The 15,112-nt window shown below is 40.2% G+C and overlaps 1 protein-coding gene across 11 annotated transcripts in view; it reads left to right on the forward strand.

Annotated features, from left to right (window-relative positions):
* Nucleotides 1–15,112, forward strand: part of LOC102411999 (SSX family member 2 interacting protein) — a 59,144-nt gene that overhangs the window by 16,331 nt on the left and 27,701 nt on the right. For 7 of the 11 annotated variants that reach the window (XM_025288372.3, XM_025288373.3, XM_025288374.3 and 4 more), the window contains 3 exons: nucleotides 12,582–12,713; nucleotides 13,510–13,679; nucleotides 14,128–14,340. In XM_025288372.3, the coding sequence (XP_025144157.2) occupies nucleotides 12,671–12,713; nucleotides 13,510–13,679; nucleotides 14,128–14,340 (426 nt within the window). In that variant the 5' untranslated portion in view covers nucleotides 12,582–12,670. The remainder of the gene's footprint in view (nucleotides 1–12,581; nucleotides 12,714–13,509; nucleotides 13,680–14,127; nucleotides 14,341–15,112) is intronic. The other 4 variants (XM_044944776.2, XM_025288376.3, XM_025288375.3 and 1 more) reach the window with 2 other exon arrangements.

The raw sequence follows: 15,112 nt of genomic DNA on the forward strand, positions 1-15,112 counted from the left end.
GTGAAGGAAATCTTGTAATCAAAACATCACTTAGGTTTCTGCCAAGCGCTCTTTCCGTGGGTAGAAGTGTTAGGAGAGATTTGGGAGATGATGAAGAGTAGTTCTTTTCTCTAAAGGACTCACATCTTGTGCTTCTCTTCCATTGCTGTTTTTGTTTATCCACTTTTGCTTGCTGGAATGAATGTGCTAATTTATCATCAGTTATTTACTTGGGTATTCATTGATTATTAAAATGGGAGGTGGGTACAGAAGTGGAGAATGTGACTCAGGAGTCTAGATGGGAAAAGTGAAATAAACTAGAATGACCCAGAGAATAGAGTTCCTTGGAGTATGTGAACAGGATGATGGTGGGTGATCTGGGCTTTGAAGAAATGTTAGTTTGGGGGCAGGTGAAAGAATAAAGCACAAGTGGAGCACACAAGCCAAAGAGAGTGTGCCAGATGTGGGACTTGGTTCATGTTATAAATGTCTGCTTGAGCACCTGCTGTGTTTCAGGAACTGTTGGATACAAAGGTGAATACCCCACCCTAGTTTAGAAGTTCATAAACTAGTAAACTAAAAGTATATGAAATGATTCGTTGTAATACTGCATGGTATCGTTGTCATAAACCTGATGAGTGTGCATGGTATCACTTTAGTTATGTTTCAGCAGGAAACATAATTATGGAAGGGACTCAAATTTAATACATATATGTGTATATAAACTTGTGTTATCTATTGCTGCATACATAACACATTACTCCAGAATTTAGCAGCTTAAAATAAGTCATTTATCTCCAAGTTTTTGTCCATTGGGAATCTGGGTGCCACTTAGCTGGGTGCCTCTGGCCCAGGGTCTCTCACTAGGCTGCTGTAGGTGTTGGCCAAGGCTGCAGGCATCTCAGGGCTTGAGTGGGGAGGATCTACTTCCAGACTCACTCGCATGGCTCCTGGCTGGCCTCAAGCCCTCACTGACTGTTGGCTGGAGACATTGGTTCATTGCCACATTGGCCTTTCACGGGGCTGCTTGCAACAGGACAGCTGTGACAGCTTGCTTTCCCCAAAAAGAGGGATCCAAGATACCTTGAGTGAGTGAGAGTGTCCCAGTGTTAGTCACTCACTTGTGTCTGACTCTTTGAGACCCTGTGGACTGTAGTGTGCCAGGTTCCTCTGTCCTTCGAATTTCCCAGGCAAGAACACTGGAGTGGGTAGCCATTCTCTTCTCCAGGAGAATCTTCCCAACCCAGGGATCAAAGCCAGTTTGTACCGCAGGCAAATTCTTTACCATCTGAGCCACCAGGAATGACCCCAAATGTAAAGCACGGCCTTTTTTATAACCTAATGAAAGTAAAATCCAATCACTTCTGCTTTATTCTGTTTGTTAGAAGCTAGTCACTAAATACAGCCCACACTGAAGGAACAGAATAATCTAAAGGTGTATACAGGAATGACTGTATCCTACAGGCTGCCTACCCCAAAATTCTATAAGTGGTTAATATATATTGTGCAACCCTGAGTCTTTGGGGAAGAAGGAAGAAAAACCAGGCAAGGAACATTTCTATTGGAAAAAACACATGTAATTAACCTAGAACCACAAATATTCTTGCTAAAGATCCATAAACTTGTATTTGATGATGTCTTAATATTTTAGGGATAAAGGGTAAAATGACTTATTTCTACCCTCATTAAACTTTCTGTGGAACTGATCTCATTGCTAGGCATTGTCTTTATGCCTTTTTAAAGCAAAGTGTTTATAAATGAGTAAAAAGCTATTGGCGGTGGCACAGCACGGGAGAAGTTTAGAGGCGTATCTCAGTTTAAATAGTAGGCAAGATCCTTTAAGAACTGTGTGATCTGAGTGGAATCATTTAAAGTGAATTAGAGGTACTCAGGCTTTTAAAGAACATTGATGAAAATCTTTCATTATATTCTACTTTTAACGTAGATAGATTAATCAATGGATTTGTGTGTACGGTGTTGAAAGGTTGAATGGTAGAGTGAAAAGAGCACTAGTTTAAAGATGGAGATTTGTGTCTAGGCTTCAAGAGTCAGACACGACTGAGCAACTGAACTTCACAACCCATTACAAGCGTGACCTCAGGCAGTCCTGTTGACTTTCTTAAGCCCAAGTTTCCTATCTGTAATATAGATAAATACATGTGAAAGAAAATAATTTGACATGAAGAGTGATAGATTTCTTTTTGGAAACTTACTAAAATCCTCATTTTCTTTCAGAGACAGTGTAAATCATTACATTCAACTGTTCAGTTCAGTTCAGTTCAGTCGCTCAGTCGTGTCTGACTCTGCGACCCCATGAACCACAGCACGCCATGCATCCCTGCCCATCACCAACTGCCGGAGTCTACCCAAACCCATGTCCATTGAGTCGGTGATGCCATCCAGCCATCTCATCCTCTGTCGTCCCCTTTTCCTTCTGCCCTCAATCTTTCCCAGCATCAGGGTCTTTTCCAGTGAGTCAGCTCTTCGCATCAGGTGGCCAAAGTATTGGAGTTTCAGCTTCAACATCAGTCCTTCCAATGAACATCCAGGACTGATCTCCTTTTGGATGGACCGATTGGATCTCCTTGCAGTCCAAGGGACTCTCAAGAGTCTTCTCCAACACCACAGTTCAAAAGCATCAATTCTTCGGCTCTCAGCTTTCTTTATAGTCCAACTCTCACATCCATTCATGACTACTTGAAAAACCGTAGCCTTGACTAGACGAACCTTTGTTGGCAAAGTAATGTCTCTGCTTTTTAATATGCTGTCTCACTGCTTCTCAATTTTCTACCAGGATTCTAACCTAAAAAATGGCTACCTGATAATTCTTGACTTCAGCATAATCCACCCAGAAAAGACCAGATTATCCTTTCTTATTTTACACTGAGGTATATCATGTTGTACTTGGGGCCCATAGCAATATAGATGGATGCCAAAGTAGTTCTTCAGAAATAGTGAGATAACATTTTTACTGAAGTTTGCAATTTTACTGCAATTAGTAAGGTTTTCTCTTATGAAGATTTATTGGAATGTACATTGAGGAGTACTTGAAATGTAAAAGTTTATTATGTGCCTATATATATGTTATTCACTCGGAAGGAACAAAACTGTCTTTCTGATGTGTAGGAGAAAAAATTCTTATGGGTTACTTTATAGATTTTTTTTTCTTTATTTCATGATTGTTCCCATCCATCTTAAATGAATGAAGTATCTTTCACAAGATATTGAATTCTTAATCCTTATGTCTTGCTCATAAAATTCATTCATAATTTTGGGAATTTGGGCAGCTACTCTAAACCATGCTATATAAAGAGAATTGGGGGTTACAGATTCAGTTCAGTTCAGTTGCTCAATCGTGTCAGACTTTTTGCTACCCCATGAACTGCAGAATGCCAGGCTTACCTGTCTGATGCCAACTCCCGGAGATTGCTCAAACTCATGTCTATAGAGTCAGTGATGCCATCCAACTATCTCATCCTCTGTCGTCTCCATCTGCTGTCTTCAATCTTTCCCAGGGTCAGGGTCTTTTCTAGTGAGTCAATTCTTCACATCAGGTGGCCAGAGTATTGGAGTTTCAGCTTCAGCAAAAGTCCTTCCAGTGAATATTCAGGACTGATTTCCTTTAGGATGGACTGGTTGGATCTCCTTGCAGTCCAAGGGACTCTCAAGAGTCTTCTCCAACACCACAGTTCAAAAGCATCAGTTCTTTGGTGCTCAACTTTATAGTCCAACTCTCACATCCATACATGACCACTGGAAAAACCATAGCTTTGACTAGATGGACATTTGTCGGCAAAGTAATGGCTCTGCTTTTTAATATGCTGTCTAGGTTGGTCATAGCTTTTCTTCCAAAGAGCAGCCGTCTTTTAATTTCGTGGCTGCAGTCACCATCTGCAGTGATTTTGGAGCCCAAGAAAATAAAGTCTGTCACTTGTTTCCATTGTTTCTCCATCTGTTTGCCATGATCTGATGGGACTGGATACCAAGCCAACTTTTTCACTCTCTTCTTTCACCTTCATCAGGAGGCTCTTTACTTCCTCTTTACTTTCTGCCATAAGGGTGGTGGTTTCTGCATATTTGAGGTTGTTGATATTTCTGCTGGCAGTCTTGATTCCAGCTTTGCTTCATCCATCCTGGCATTTCACATATACTCTGCATATAATTGGATTAAAGATTTACTGAGCATGGCCCGGTCCATCAGAAAAAGGTGCAGTTTCCCCCTCAGTCAGTCTCTCCCATCAGGAAACTTTCATAAGCCTCTTATCCTTATCCATCAGACAGAATGAAAACCACAATTACAGAAAAATAATCAAACTGATTACATGCACCACAACATTGTCTAATTCAGTAAAACCATAAGCCATGCCTTGTAGGGCCACCCAAGATAGATGGGTCATGGTAGAGAGTTCTGACAAAATGTGGTCCACTGGAGAAGGGAATGGCAAACAACTTCAGTATTCTTGTCTTGAGAACCCCTTGAACAGTATGAAAAGGCAAAAAGATAGGACACTGAAAGATGAACTCCACAGGTTGGTAGGTGCCCAGTATGCTACTGGAGAACAGTGGAGAAGTGACTCCAGAAACAATGAAGAGATGGAGCCAAAGCAAAAACAGCACCCAGTTGTGGCTGTGACTGGTGATGGAAGTAAAGTCCAATGCTGTAAAGAGCAATATTGTATAGGAACCTGGAATGTTAGGTCCATGAATCAAGGTAAATTGGAAGTGGTCAAACAGGAGATGGCAAGAGTTAACATCAATTTAGGAATCAGTGAACTAAAATGGACTGGAATGGGTGAATTTAACTCAGATGACCATTATATCTACTACTGTGGATAAGAATCCCTTAGAAGAAATGGAGTAGCCATCATAGTTAACAGAAGAGTCCAAAATGCAGTACTTGGGTGCAATCTCAAAAACGACAGAATGATCTCTGTTCATTTCCAAGGCAAACCATTCAGTATCACAGTAATTCAAGTCTATCCCCCAACCAGTAATCCTAAAGAAGCTGAAGTTGAACGGTTCTATGAAGACCTACAGGACCTTCTAGAACTAACACCCAAAAAAGATGTCCTTTTCATTATAGGGGACTGGAATGCAAAAGTAGAAAGTCAAGAGATACCTGGAGGAACAGGCAAATTTGGCCTTGGAGTACAGAATGAAGCAGGGCAAAGGCTAACAGAGTTTTGCCAAGAGAACACAGTAGGCATAGCAAACGCCCTCTTCCAACAACACAAAAGAAGACTGTACACATGGACATCACCAGATGGTCAACACTGAAATCAGATTTATTATATTCTTTGCAGCCAAAGATGGAGAAGCTCTATAGAGTCAGCAAAAACAAGACCGGGAGCTGACTGTGGCTCAGATTATAAACTCCTTATTGCCAAATTCAGACTTAAATTGAAGAAAGTGGGGAAAACCACTAGGCCATTCAGGTATGACCTAAATCAAATCCCTTATGATTATACAGTGGAAGTGAGAAATAGAATCAAGGGGTTAGGTCTGATATAGTGCCTGAACTGTATGAATGGAGGTTTGTGACATTGTACAGGAGGCAGTGATCAAGACCATCCCCAAGAAAAAGAAATGCAAAAAGGCAAATGGTTGTCTGAGGAGTCCTTATAAATAGCTTAGAAAAGAAGAGAAGCTAAAGGCAAAGTAGAAAAGAAAAGATATATCCATTTGAATGCAGAATTCCAAAGAATAGCAAGGAGAGATAAGAAAGCCTTCCTCAGTGATCCATGCAAAGAAATAGAGGAAAACAATAGAATGGGAAAGACTAGAGATCTCCAAGAAAATTAGAGATACCAAGGAAACATTTCATGCAAAGTTGAGCACAATAAAGGACAGAAATGGTAGGGACCTAACAGAAACAGAAGATATTAAGAGGTGGCAAGAAAACACAGAAACTATACAAAAAAGATCTTCATGACCCAGATAACCACAGTGGTGTGATCACTCACCCAGCGCCAGGCATCCTGGAATGTGAAGTCAAGTGGGCCTTAGGAAGCATCACTACGAACAAAAGCTAGTGGAAGTGATGGAATTCCAGTTGAGCTATTTCAAATCCTAAAAGATGATGCTGTGAAAGTGCTGCACCCAATATGCCAGCAAATATGGAAAAGTCAGCAGTGGCCACAGGACTGGAAAAGGTCAGTTTTCATTCCAATCCCACAGAAAGGCAATGGTGAAGAATGTTCAAACTACCTCATAGTTGCACTCATCTCACATGTTAGTGAAGTAATGCTCAGAATCTCCAAGCCAGGCTTCAACAGTACATGAACCATGAACTTCCAGATGTTCAAGCTGGATTTACAAAAGACTGAGGGGCCAGAGATCAAATTACTAACATCTACTGGTTCATCGAAAAAGCAAGAGAGTTCCAGAAAAACATCTTCTTTATTGACTATGCCAAAGCCTTTGACTGTGTGGATCACAACAAACTGGAAAATTCTTCAAGAGATGGGAATACCAGACCACCTTCCCTGTCTCCTGAGAAATCTGTCAGGCCAAGAAGCAACAGTTAGAACTGTACATGGAACAATGGACTGATTCCAAATTGGGAAAGGAGTACGTCAAGGCTGTATATTGACACCCTGCTTATTTAACTTACATGCGGAGTACATCATGGCACCCCACTCCAGTACTCTTGCCTGGAAAATCCCATGGATGGAGAGCTGGTAGGCTGCAGTCCATGGGATCGCGAAGAGTCGGACACGACTGAGTGACTTCACTTTCACTTTTCACTTTCATGCATTGGAGAAGGAAATGGCAACCCACTCCAGTGTTCTTGCCTGGAGAATCCCAGGGATGGCGGAGCCTGGTGGGCTGCCGCCTGTGGGGTCGCACAGAGTCGGACACGACTGAAGCGACTTAGCAGTAGCAGCAGCAGCAGAGTATATCATGCCAGATGCCGGGCTGGATGAAGCACATGCTGAAATCAAGATTGCTGGGAAAAATATCAATAACCTCAGATAGGCAGATGACACCAACCTTATGGCAGAAAGTAAAGAAGAACTAAAGAGCCTCTTGATGAAAGTGAAAGAGAAGAATGAAAAAGTTGGTTTAAAACTCAACATTCAGAAAACTAAGATCATGGTATCCGGTCCCATCAGTTCATGGCAAATAGATGGGGAAACAGTGAAAACCATAACAGACTTTATTTTATTTTATTTTTTGCTCCAAAATCACTGCAGATGGTGACTGAAGCCATGAAATTAAAAGACGCTTGCTCCTTGGAAGAAAAGCTATGATCAACCTAGAGAGCATATTATAAAGCAGAGACATTACTTTGCCAATAAAGGTCCATCTAGTCAATGCTGTGGTTTTTCTAGTAGTTATGTATGGATGTGATAGTTGGACTATAAAGAAAGGTGAGCACTGAAGAATTGATGCTTTTGAACTATGGTGTTGGAGAAGACTCTTGAGAGTCCCTTGGACCGTAAGGAGATCCAACCAGTCTATCCTAAGGGAAATCAGTCCTGAATATTCATTGGAAAGACTGATGTTGAAGCTGAAACTCCAATACTTTGGCCACCTGATGCAAAGAACTGACTCATTGGAAAAGACTGTGATGTTGGGAAAGATTGAAGGTGGGAGGAGAAGGGGGCAATAGAGGATGAGATAGTTGGATGGCATCACCGACTCTATGGACGTGAGTTTGAGTAAGCTCTGGAAATTGGTGATTGATAGGGCAGCCTGGCATGCTGTATTCCATGGAGTCCTAAAGAGTCACATGATTGAGTGACTGAACTGACCTCACTCTGCATATAATTTAACTAAGCAGGTTGATAATATACAGCCTTGATGTACTCCTTTCCCAATTTTGAACCAGTCAGTTGTTCCATGTCTGATTCTATTGCTTTTTGACCCTCATACAGGTTTCTCAGGAGACAAGTATAGAATAGTTTGCGTAAATTATTCTCTTTGGGGATGCATATTGACGTGTATTCTCTGTTCTTGAAAGGACTGGCTAGTTGACATTTTATCGCAAGCCTCAGTGTGTATGATTTGGTGCCTCATTGAACAGAAGAGTTGGTTTTCACTTTGGATGTTTAACTAGACCTGAATATTTTGCAACTATGTTTTTGTTTTTAACAGGACAGGGAACAATTTACTGTTGAAATCTGTAGACATTGGAGAGCTAAACACACAGTTAAGAGTAACTGACTTAAATACCGTTTTAAAGTGTGGATATGTAGTAGATCATTGACTCAATGGGCATGAACTTGAGGAAAGTCAGGGAGATGGTGGAGGTTTAAGCCTGGTGCGCTGTAGTCCATGGGGTTGTAGAGAGTCAGACACAAGTTAGCGACTGAACAACAACGAATTGTATTAGACATATTTTGGTGTTTAATAATCTTTCTGTATGAGGAGAAAAGGCACTTAGAGCCAGTGTTATGTTTTCTAAAGATGTGTCTCAGATCTTCTGAGGATTTATGTTGAAGTCTTAACTGAGAGCAGCAATGCGTTTTGTTACAGATTTTAGAATCCTGTCATTTATACCAATCAGATCCATGTTGGGATGATGATGATAATAACTGATATTAATTACATGTGTCCCATATGCCAGGCAGTTGCTAAATAAATATTTTATATACATTATCTCAATCCTTAGAAGATAATGGCAGTTTATCAGTGAGGAAACTAGGGCTTGGAGAAGTTAAAGTAAGTTACCCAAACCAGAGCCAGGTTAGAATCGTTGGGTTTATTGTCCCTTGGATTCTGTTTTGCTTATAGCTACTAGTTCTGAAAACCAAAAGTGAGATAATTTTCCTTTCTGAGTGCAGATTCAGCTCTCATCCTGTTCTTCCTGTTGCTAAAAACACCCATTTAAGGTCAGTGGAAAGTACAAGAGTTCAAGGTGTTCTTCCCAAAACACATGAGTAGCAAAATAGCAAAAGATCAGTGCCAGACTAGAAAGCCTTCTGTGTGTATGTGTGTGACATCATAATATGTGTACAATATGTGACATTTTATCACGTAATTGTGATATGTGATATCACGTAATTGTGAATTGCATAATATGTATGCAAATCACATACAGTGATTTGCACGAGTATATATTTTATGTTGCTGTGTGATCTAGGAGTTGTCATCTCTCTTTTGCCCTTGTTCCAATCCATCTATAAATCCTGAAGGTTCTGTCTCCAGGACACATGCTTAATTTATCCATGTGTCTCTGCTTTCACTGAAGAGACATACTGTAACTCTGGTCTTCTTGCCTGAATTATTGCAGTAGCTTGATTTCTTCAGTGCCCACTGTTGCCCCCTATAATCTCATAGGGCAGAGTGGCTGTAAAGATATTTTTTAAAGCCTAAAGGGGATCACGTTTCTTTCCTGCCTAAGCTGCTTTGAGAGCTTTTCATTGCAGTTTAGAGGAAATCCAACTTCGTACATCTGTTACTGTGCTTCAGGTGTACTGGCTGTTTTTATGTTTTTCATATGTACCAAGTTCTTTCCATCTTGGGTTTTTGTATGCCCTGTTTTCTCCACCTGGGCTTCTCTGGTCATTGGCTATTTTTTGTGGTTGATGATTCCGTATCATTTAGGTCTCAGTTCAGACATCAGCATCTCAGTGCAGCCTTCCTTGACTGATCCAGATCCCTCCCGCCTATTCTCTCATTAGTGTTTTATTTTCCTTATTCTCATCGCAATGAATGTGAGGTTACTGTAATTTATGGCTTGCTTCTGATCTATTTCCACCCCACCAGAATGTGGACTCCTGAGAGCGGGGCTTCCCTATGCCTAAGGCATGCTAGCGTTGTAGTAGCACGGTTAAAATTTTACTGAATGAATGAAAGATTTCGTCTCACTTTAACATCATATTGTGAATATTCTCCCATATCTTTAGTATTCAAAAGAGAGGTGGTATGATAAACTCTCCATCTACAGTCCAGATCTGGCCTAAAGACACATTTTATTTGGCTTATTAAAAAATGGTGGTGTTTGAGGTATAACTTCTATTCAGTCAAGTGCACAGGTCTTAAGTGTACAGCTTGACGAATTGTACTGATATGTGTACCTAAGTAACCACCTCTCAGATCAAAATGTGTGGTGCCCTCATCTCCCCCTTGTAGCCATCCCGCCTTTGCACAGGGTAGCTGGCATAGCTCATGTTTGTAATTAGCTGCTAATATTATTTGGAGATTTTCCGGAGAAATCCAGCATCTCAGCATCTCTCAAAATGAAATGATGTACCAACATAGGAGTTGCTTTCTCTTTTGGCCACAGTTTATTGTGGCTGGGAAGCAGCTGTCCAAAGTGTTGACATGTGTTCTCCAGCTTGCGTCCCGTCTTCACCTCTCTCCTCCTGTCCCTGACCTTGAAATCAATTTCCAGTTGCCATTTATAATTTCACTTGAATTTTTCATGGTGGAGAAATATTTACTACTCCTGTTATCTCTATAGAAAAATAGAAGTATGAATGGTAGACTAAAAAGTTTGTGTGTTTCTTATACTTAGTCTATTTGATTCATATTCATTTCTTGCCTTTTGTGTATTTGTTAGCCACTCTAATTCTGAAAGATTGTGTTAAAAGGATGCACAGTGTTCCAGTATATAAATGTATTATGTAACCAATCTCCTACTGTAGAACATATAAGTGATTTCTGTCTTTTTCATATTATAAGGAACAATATGTAGGTGAATCTTTGTGGAAAATGTTATTTTATTAGGATTAAGTTTTAAAAGTGGAATTTCTGCATCAAAATATATTTTCATTATTAAGACTTTGATACATATTGTCGAATTGCTTGGTAGTAGTATAAATTGTTCTAATCTTTCTTGAGAGCAGTATATGGGAGTATTCATTTCACTGCATCCATGCCAACACTAATTAAAAGTTTTGCTAATATAGTTAGTAAAAACTGCAAACAAAAAATGGGAATGCTGATCAAGAAATTTTTTTCTTTTCAAAAAAGTAAAGTAAAGTAGGAATTTTACTTTAAAGGATATAATTTGGAAATATTTATTAGGGCTTTCCAGGTGGCTCAGTGGTAAAGACGGAGAAGGCAATGGCACCCCACTCCAGTATGCTTGCCTGGAAAATCCCATGGGCGGAGGAGCCTGGTAGGCTGCAGTCCATGGGGTCGCTAAGAGTCGGACACGACTGAGCGACTTCACTTTCACTCTTCACTTTCATGCATTGGAGAAGGAAATGGCAACCCACTCCAGTGTTCTTGCCTGGAGAATCCCAGGAATGGGGGAGCCTGGTGGGCTGCCGTCTATGGGGTCTCACAGAGTTGGACACGACTGAAGCGACTTAGCAGCAGGAGCAGCAGCAGCAGTGGTAAAGAATCCGCCTACCAGTGCAGGAGATGCAAGAGACACAGGTTTGATCCCCAGGTTGGGAAGATCCCCTGGAGTAGGAAATGGTAACCCACTCCAATGTTCTAGTACAATTCTGTACCTTAGATTTATATTGTGAGTCAGATCATGTACTTTATATATGTGAGGTAATGCGAATACCTTATTATAACTTGAGAAGCCTTTTTAACCTTGATCCTTACACACACACTGTTAGTACTGTTCATGGGGTTCTCAAGGCAAGAATACTGAAGTGGTTAATGGCACCCCACTCCAGTACCCTTGCCTGGAAAATCCCATTGGCAGAGGAGCCTAGTGGGCTGCAGTCCATGGGGTCAAGAAGAGTCGGACACGACTGAGTGACTTCAGTTTCACTTTTCACTTTCATGCATTGGAGAAGGAAATGGCAACCCACTCCAGTGTTCTTGCCTGGAGAATCCCAGGGACGGGGGAGCCTGGTGGGCTGCCATCTATGGGGTCGCACAGAGTTGGACACGACTGAAGTGACTTACCTTACCTTACCTTTGCCATTCCTACCAGACCGCCTGACCTGCCTCTTGAGAAATCTGTATGGAGGTCAGGAAGCAACAGTTAGAACTAGACATGAAACAACAGTCTGGTTCCAAATCAGGAAAGAAGTACATCAAGGCTGTATATTGTCACCCTGCTTATTTAACTTATATGCAGAGTACATCATGTGAAATGCTGGGCTGGAGGAAGCACAAGCTAGAATCTTGAACTGTGCTATTGGAGAAGACTCTTGAGAGTCCCTTGGACTTCAAGGAAATCCAACCAGTCCATCCTAAAGGAAATCAGTCCTGAATATTCATTGGAAGGACTGATGCTGAAGCTGAAACTCCAGTACTTTGGCCACCTGATGGGAAGAACTGACTCATTGGAAAAGACCCTGATGCTGGGAAAGATTGAAGGCAGGAGGAGAAGGGGATGATAGAGGATGATATGGTTGGATGGCATCACCGACTCAATGGACATGAGTTTGAGTAAAATCCGGGAGTTGCTAATGGACAGGGAGCCCTGGTGTGCTGCAGGCTATGGGGTCGCAAAGAGTGGACATGACTGAGCAACTGAACTGAACACACACGCACACACACACACACACACACAGAAACACAGAGTTTTTATTATTGTGCTTTACTATGTTCTATGTGATAGTACATGAGAGTAATTCAGAATCCTACTGGTTTGAAGCACGCATGACTTTCTGACGCATTGACTTTATATTTGCCTTCATATGTTTAATTCAATGCTCTTATTCTGTGATTTGTTTTCTAAGGAAATGCCTACATAGAAGAGTGACAGCAGCTGGGCTGAATGTGTCACTGCTGAATTGGTTCCTCAGGTATCCTGGCTCTGGTGATTGCTATGGGAGATTGGATGACTGTTACAGATCCAGGTCTGTCTTCAGGTAACGGAGTTTAGAATACTTGTAAGCTAGAACAGTAATTGCAAATGTTAATTTTCAGTGACACTATAATTACCATAAATACTAAAGATGTACCTAGAGAGAGACATAATAGGAGTAAAATATATAATTTTCATCTTTCTTTAGTAAAGTCATCAGGGAGAGCTGAGGATTGTGCCTATGGATGGAGGAGCCTGGTAGGCTGCAGTCCATGGGGTCGCTAAGAGTCGGACAAGACTGAGTGACTTCAGTTTCACTTTTCACTTTTATGCATTGGAGAAGGAAATGGCAACCCACTCCAGTGTTCTTGCCTGGAGAATCCCAGGGATGGGGAAGCCTGGTGGGCTACTATCTATGGGGTTGCACAGAGTCGGACACGACTGAAGCGACTTAGCAGCAGCAGCAGCAGGGTTAAGTGCTTTGACTGGATAGTTGATTACTTGAGGAGATTTTTCTGCATTTGAAATAAATTCATTGGCTACCTCAGTATATTTCTCTGATTTATTCCTTTAATCACATAAAGTTTGAGTGCATAGACAAGTAGGTTTTGCCTAACAGTTTTATAAATCTAAAGTACTGTTAATTTTTAAAATAGAATATTGGAACTTAACATGCCTTCTAAGAGCACCACTTTATTGTATATTTTTTGGAAAATATTATATAGTTTTCATACAAAAACCAGCTTTGCCCTAATTTGAAAAAACAATATTTCTATAATTCAGAATCTTTGGTAATGAAAATCATGTTATTAGCTTTGCATGCATTTTTGAAAATTATTTATGTTTATTGATTCTTTCAGAAAGCAAAACTATCTCTCAATATACCTCAGAAACAAAGATGTCTCCATCAAGTTTATACTCACAGCAAGTGCTATGTTCTTCAATACCTTTATCAAAAAATGTGCACAGTTATTTTAGTGCCTTCTGCACAGAAGAGAATATTGAGCAAAGTATCTCATATCTTGATCAGGTAACTCTTTTTTGTAAGATACAATAAATAACAGAAATCATGTTATACAACAGAACATAAGAATGGTAAACTTGTCAAGCACACGTATGTTACATATTGGCCCAGAACTTATATTAGATTTGCAGAGAACCTTGGTGACCATATAGTCTAGATACCAGCTGAATGCTTTTGATGGAACCATTCGGCTCCCTCATCACTCCAGGAGCTCTGCCAGGGGGAGCTTTACCCTTATTTTACATGTAGAAACCTAAGTGCCTATTCCAGATCACAGGTAATTGTAGAGCAGAGGCTGAAAGAGCCCAGGTCTCTTAAATCTTTGTCCTTTGGCATAGGTACTCTTCTCTTAAGTATCTCAGGATAGTTTTCTTTCTTAGAAGAGATTTCTGTCTTTTGTTTATTTACTAAGTTGTCAGTAACCAACTTTTAGGAAAACATTTTCTCCTACTAGGAATTGACTACTTTCGGTTTTCCTTCATTATATGAAGAATCCAAAGGTAAAGAGACAAAGAGAGGATTAAATATAGTTGCTGTTTTAAATTGCATGAATGAGCTACTTGTACTTCAGCGGAAGAACCTTCTAGCTCAGGAAAATGTGGAAACACAGAATTTGAAACTGGGAAGCGACATGGACCATCTACAGAACTGCTATGCAAAACTTAAGGTAGAAATTACATTTCAGCGTGTATTTCAATACCATTGTTATGTAGTTTGATACTATAAATTTTCATTGGACTATATCAAACAAATTTTAGTGGTTTTTTTTTTTTTTTAAGTTTTAGGATTTTTTAAAATTGCTGAGTGAAAGTGAGCATAGTTTGTACAAATCAACTGTGCTGCTGCCTGATATCCATGTTGAAGGCGATGATTTTATGAACTGTTTGGTGTCTTGCTGAATCTTTGAAAAGTTAGATCAGGAAATACTTACATCTGAGGAAAATAAAATGAGGACCTCCCCCCACCCTATCCAGTCTTGCTTAATAAAGTAGATGCTTAATTTAAAATAATCTTACTGTGAGATACTGCATCGGTTTATTTCAAGAATAGTATTCTTGAGGTGATCTATGCCACAGTTGCTAAAGCTCAATAATGAAAGCAGACCAGATAACTACTAAGTCTTAGAGGTCCCTGGGACTCTAGAGAGGACCAGAGAAGAATGCTTTCAGAGACCTGCTTATTTCTCAGAACAAAAGAAGTATTTTTTACATTGACCTGCTACCTTGAACTATAGCACATCTGTTGCTGGCTCTATTTTGTTTTCATTCTTTCCTTTTAAAGGAACAAATGTATTCCTTTTTTTTTAAAAAAAATGTATTATTCATTTATTTAAGAAATGAATTTCTCATTTATTGAGAGGAAAGAAGGTATTCAAATCACAGTCTGATAGGGACTTATGATTGTATATTATAAAGGAGGTAATAGTCAATTCAAAGCAA

Source organism: Bubalus bubalis, chromosome 6, assembly GCF_019923935.1.
Source record: "Bubalus bubalis isolate 160015118507 breed Murrah chromosome 6, NDDB_SH_1, whole genome shotgun sequence".
NCBI classification, from domain to species: Eukaryota; Metazoa; Chordata; class Mammalia; order Artiodactyla; family Bovidae; genus Bubalus; species Bubalus bubalis.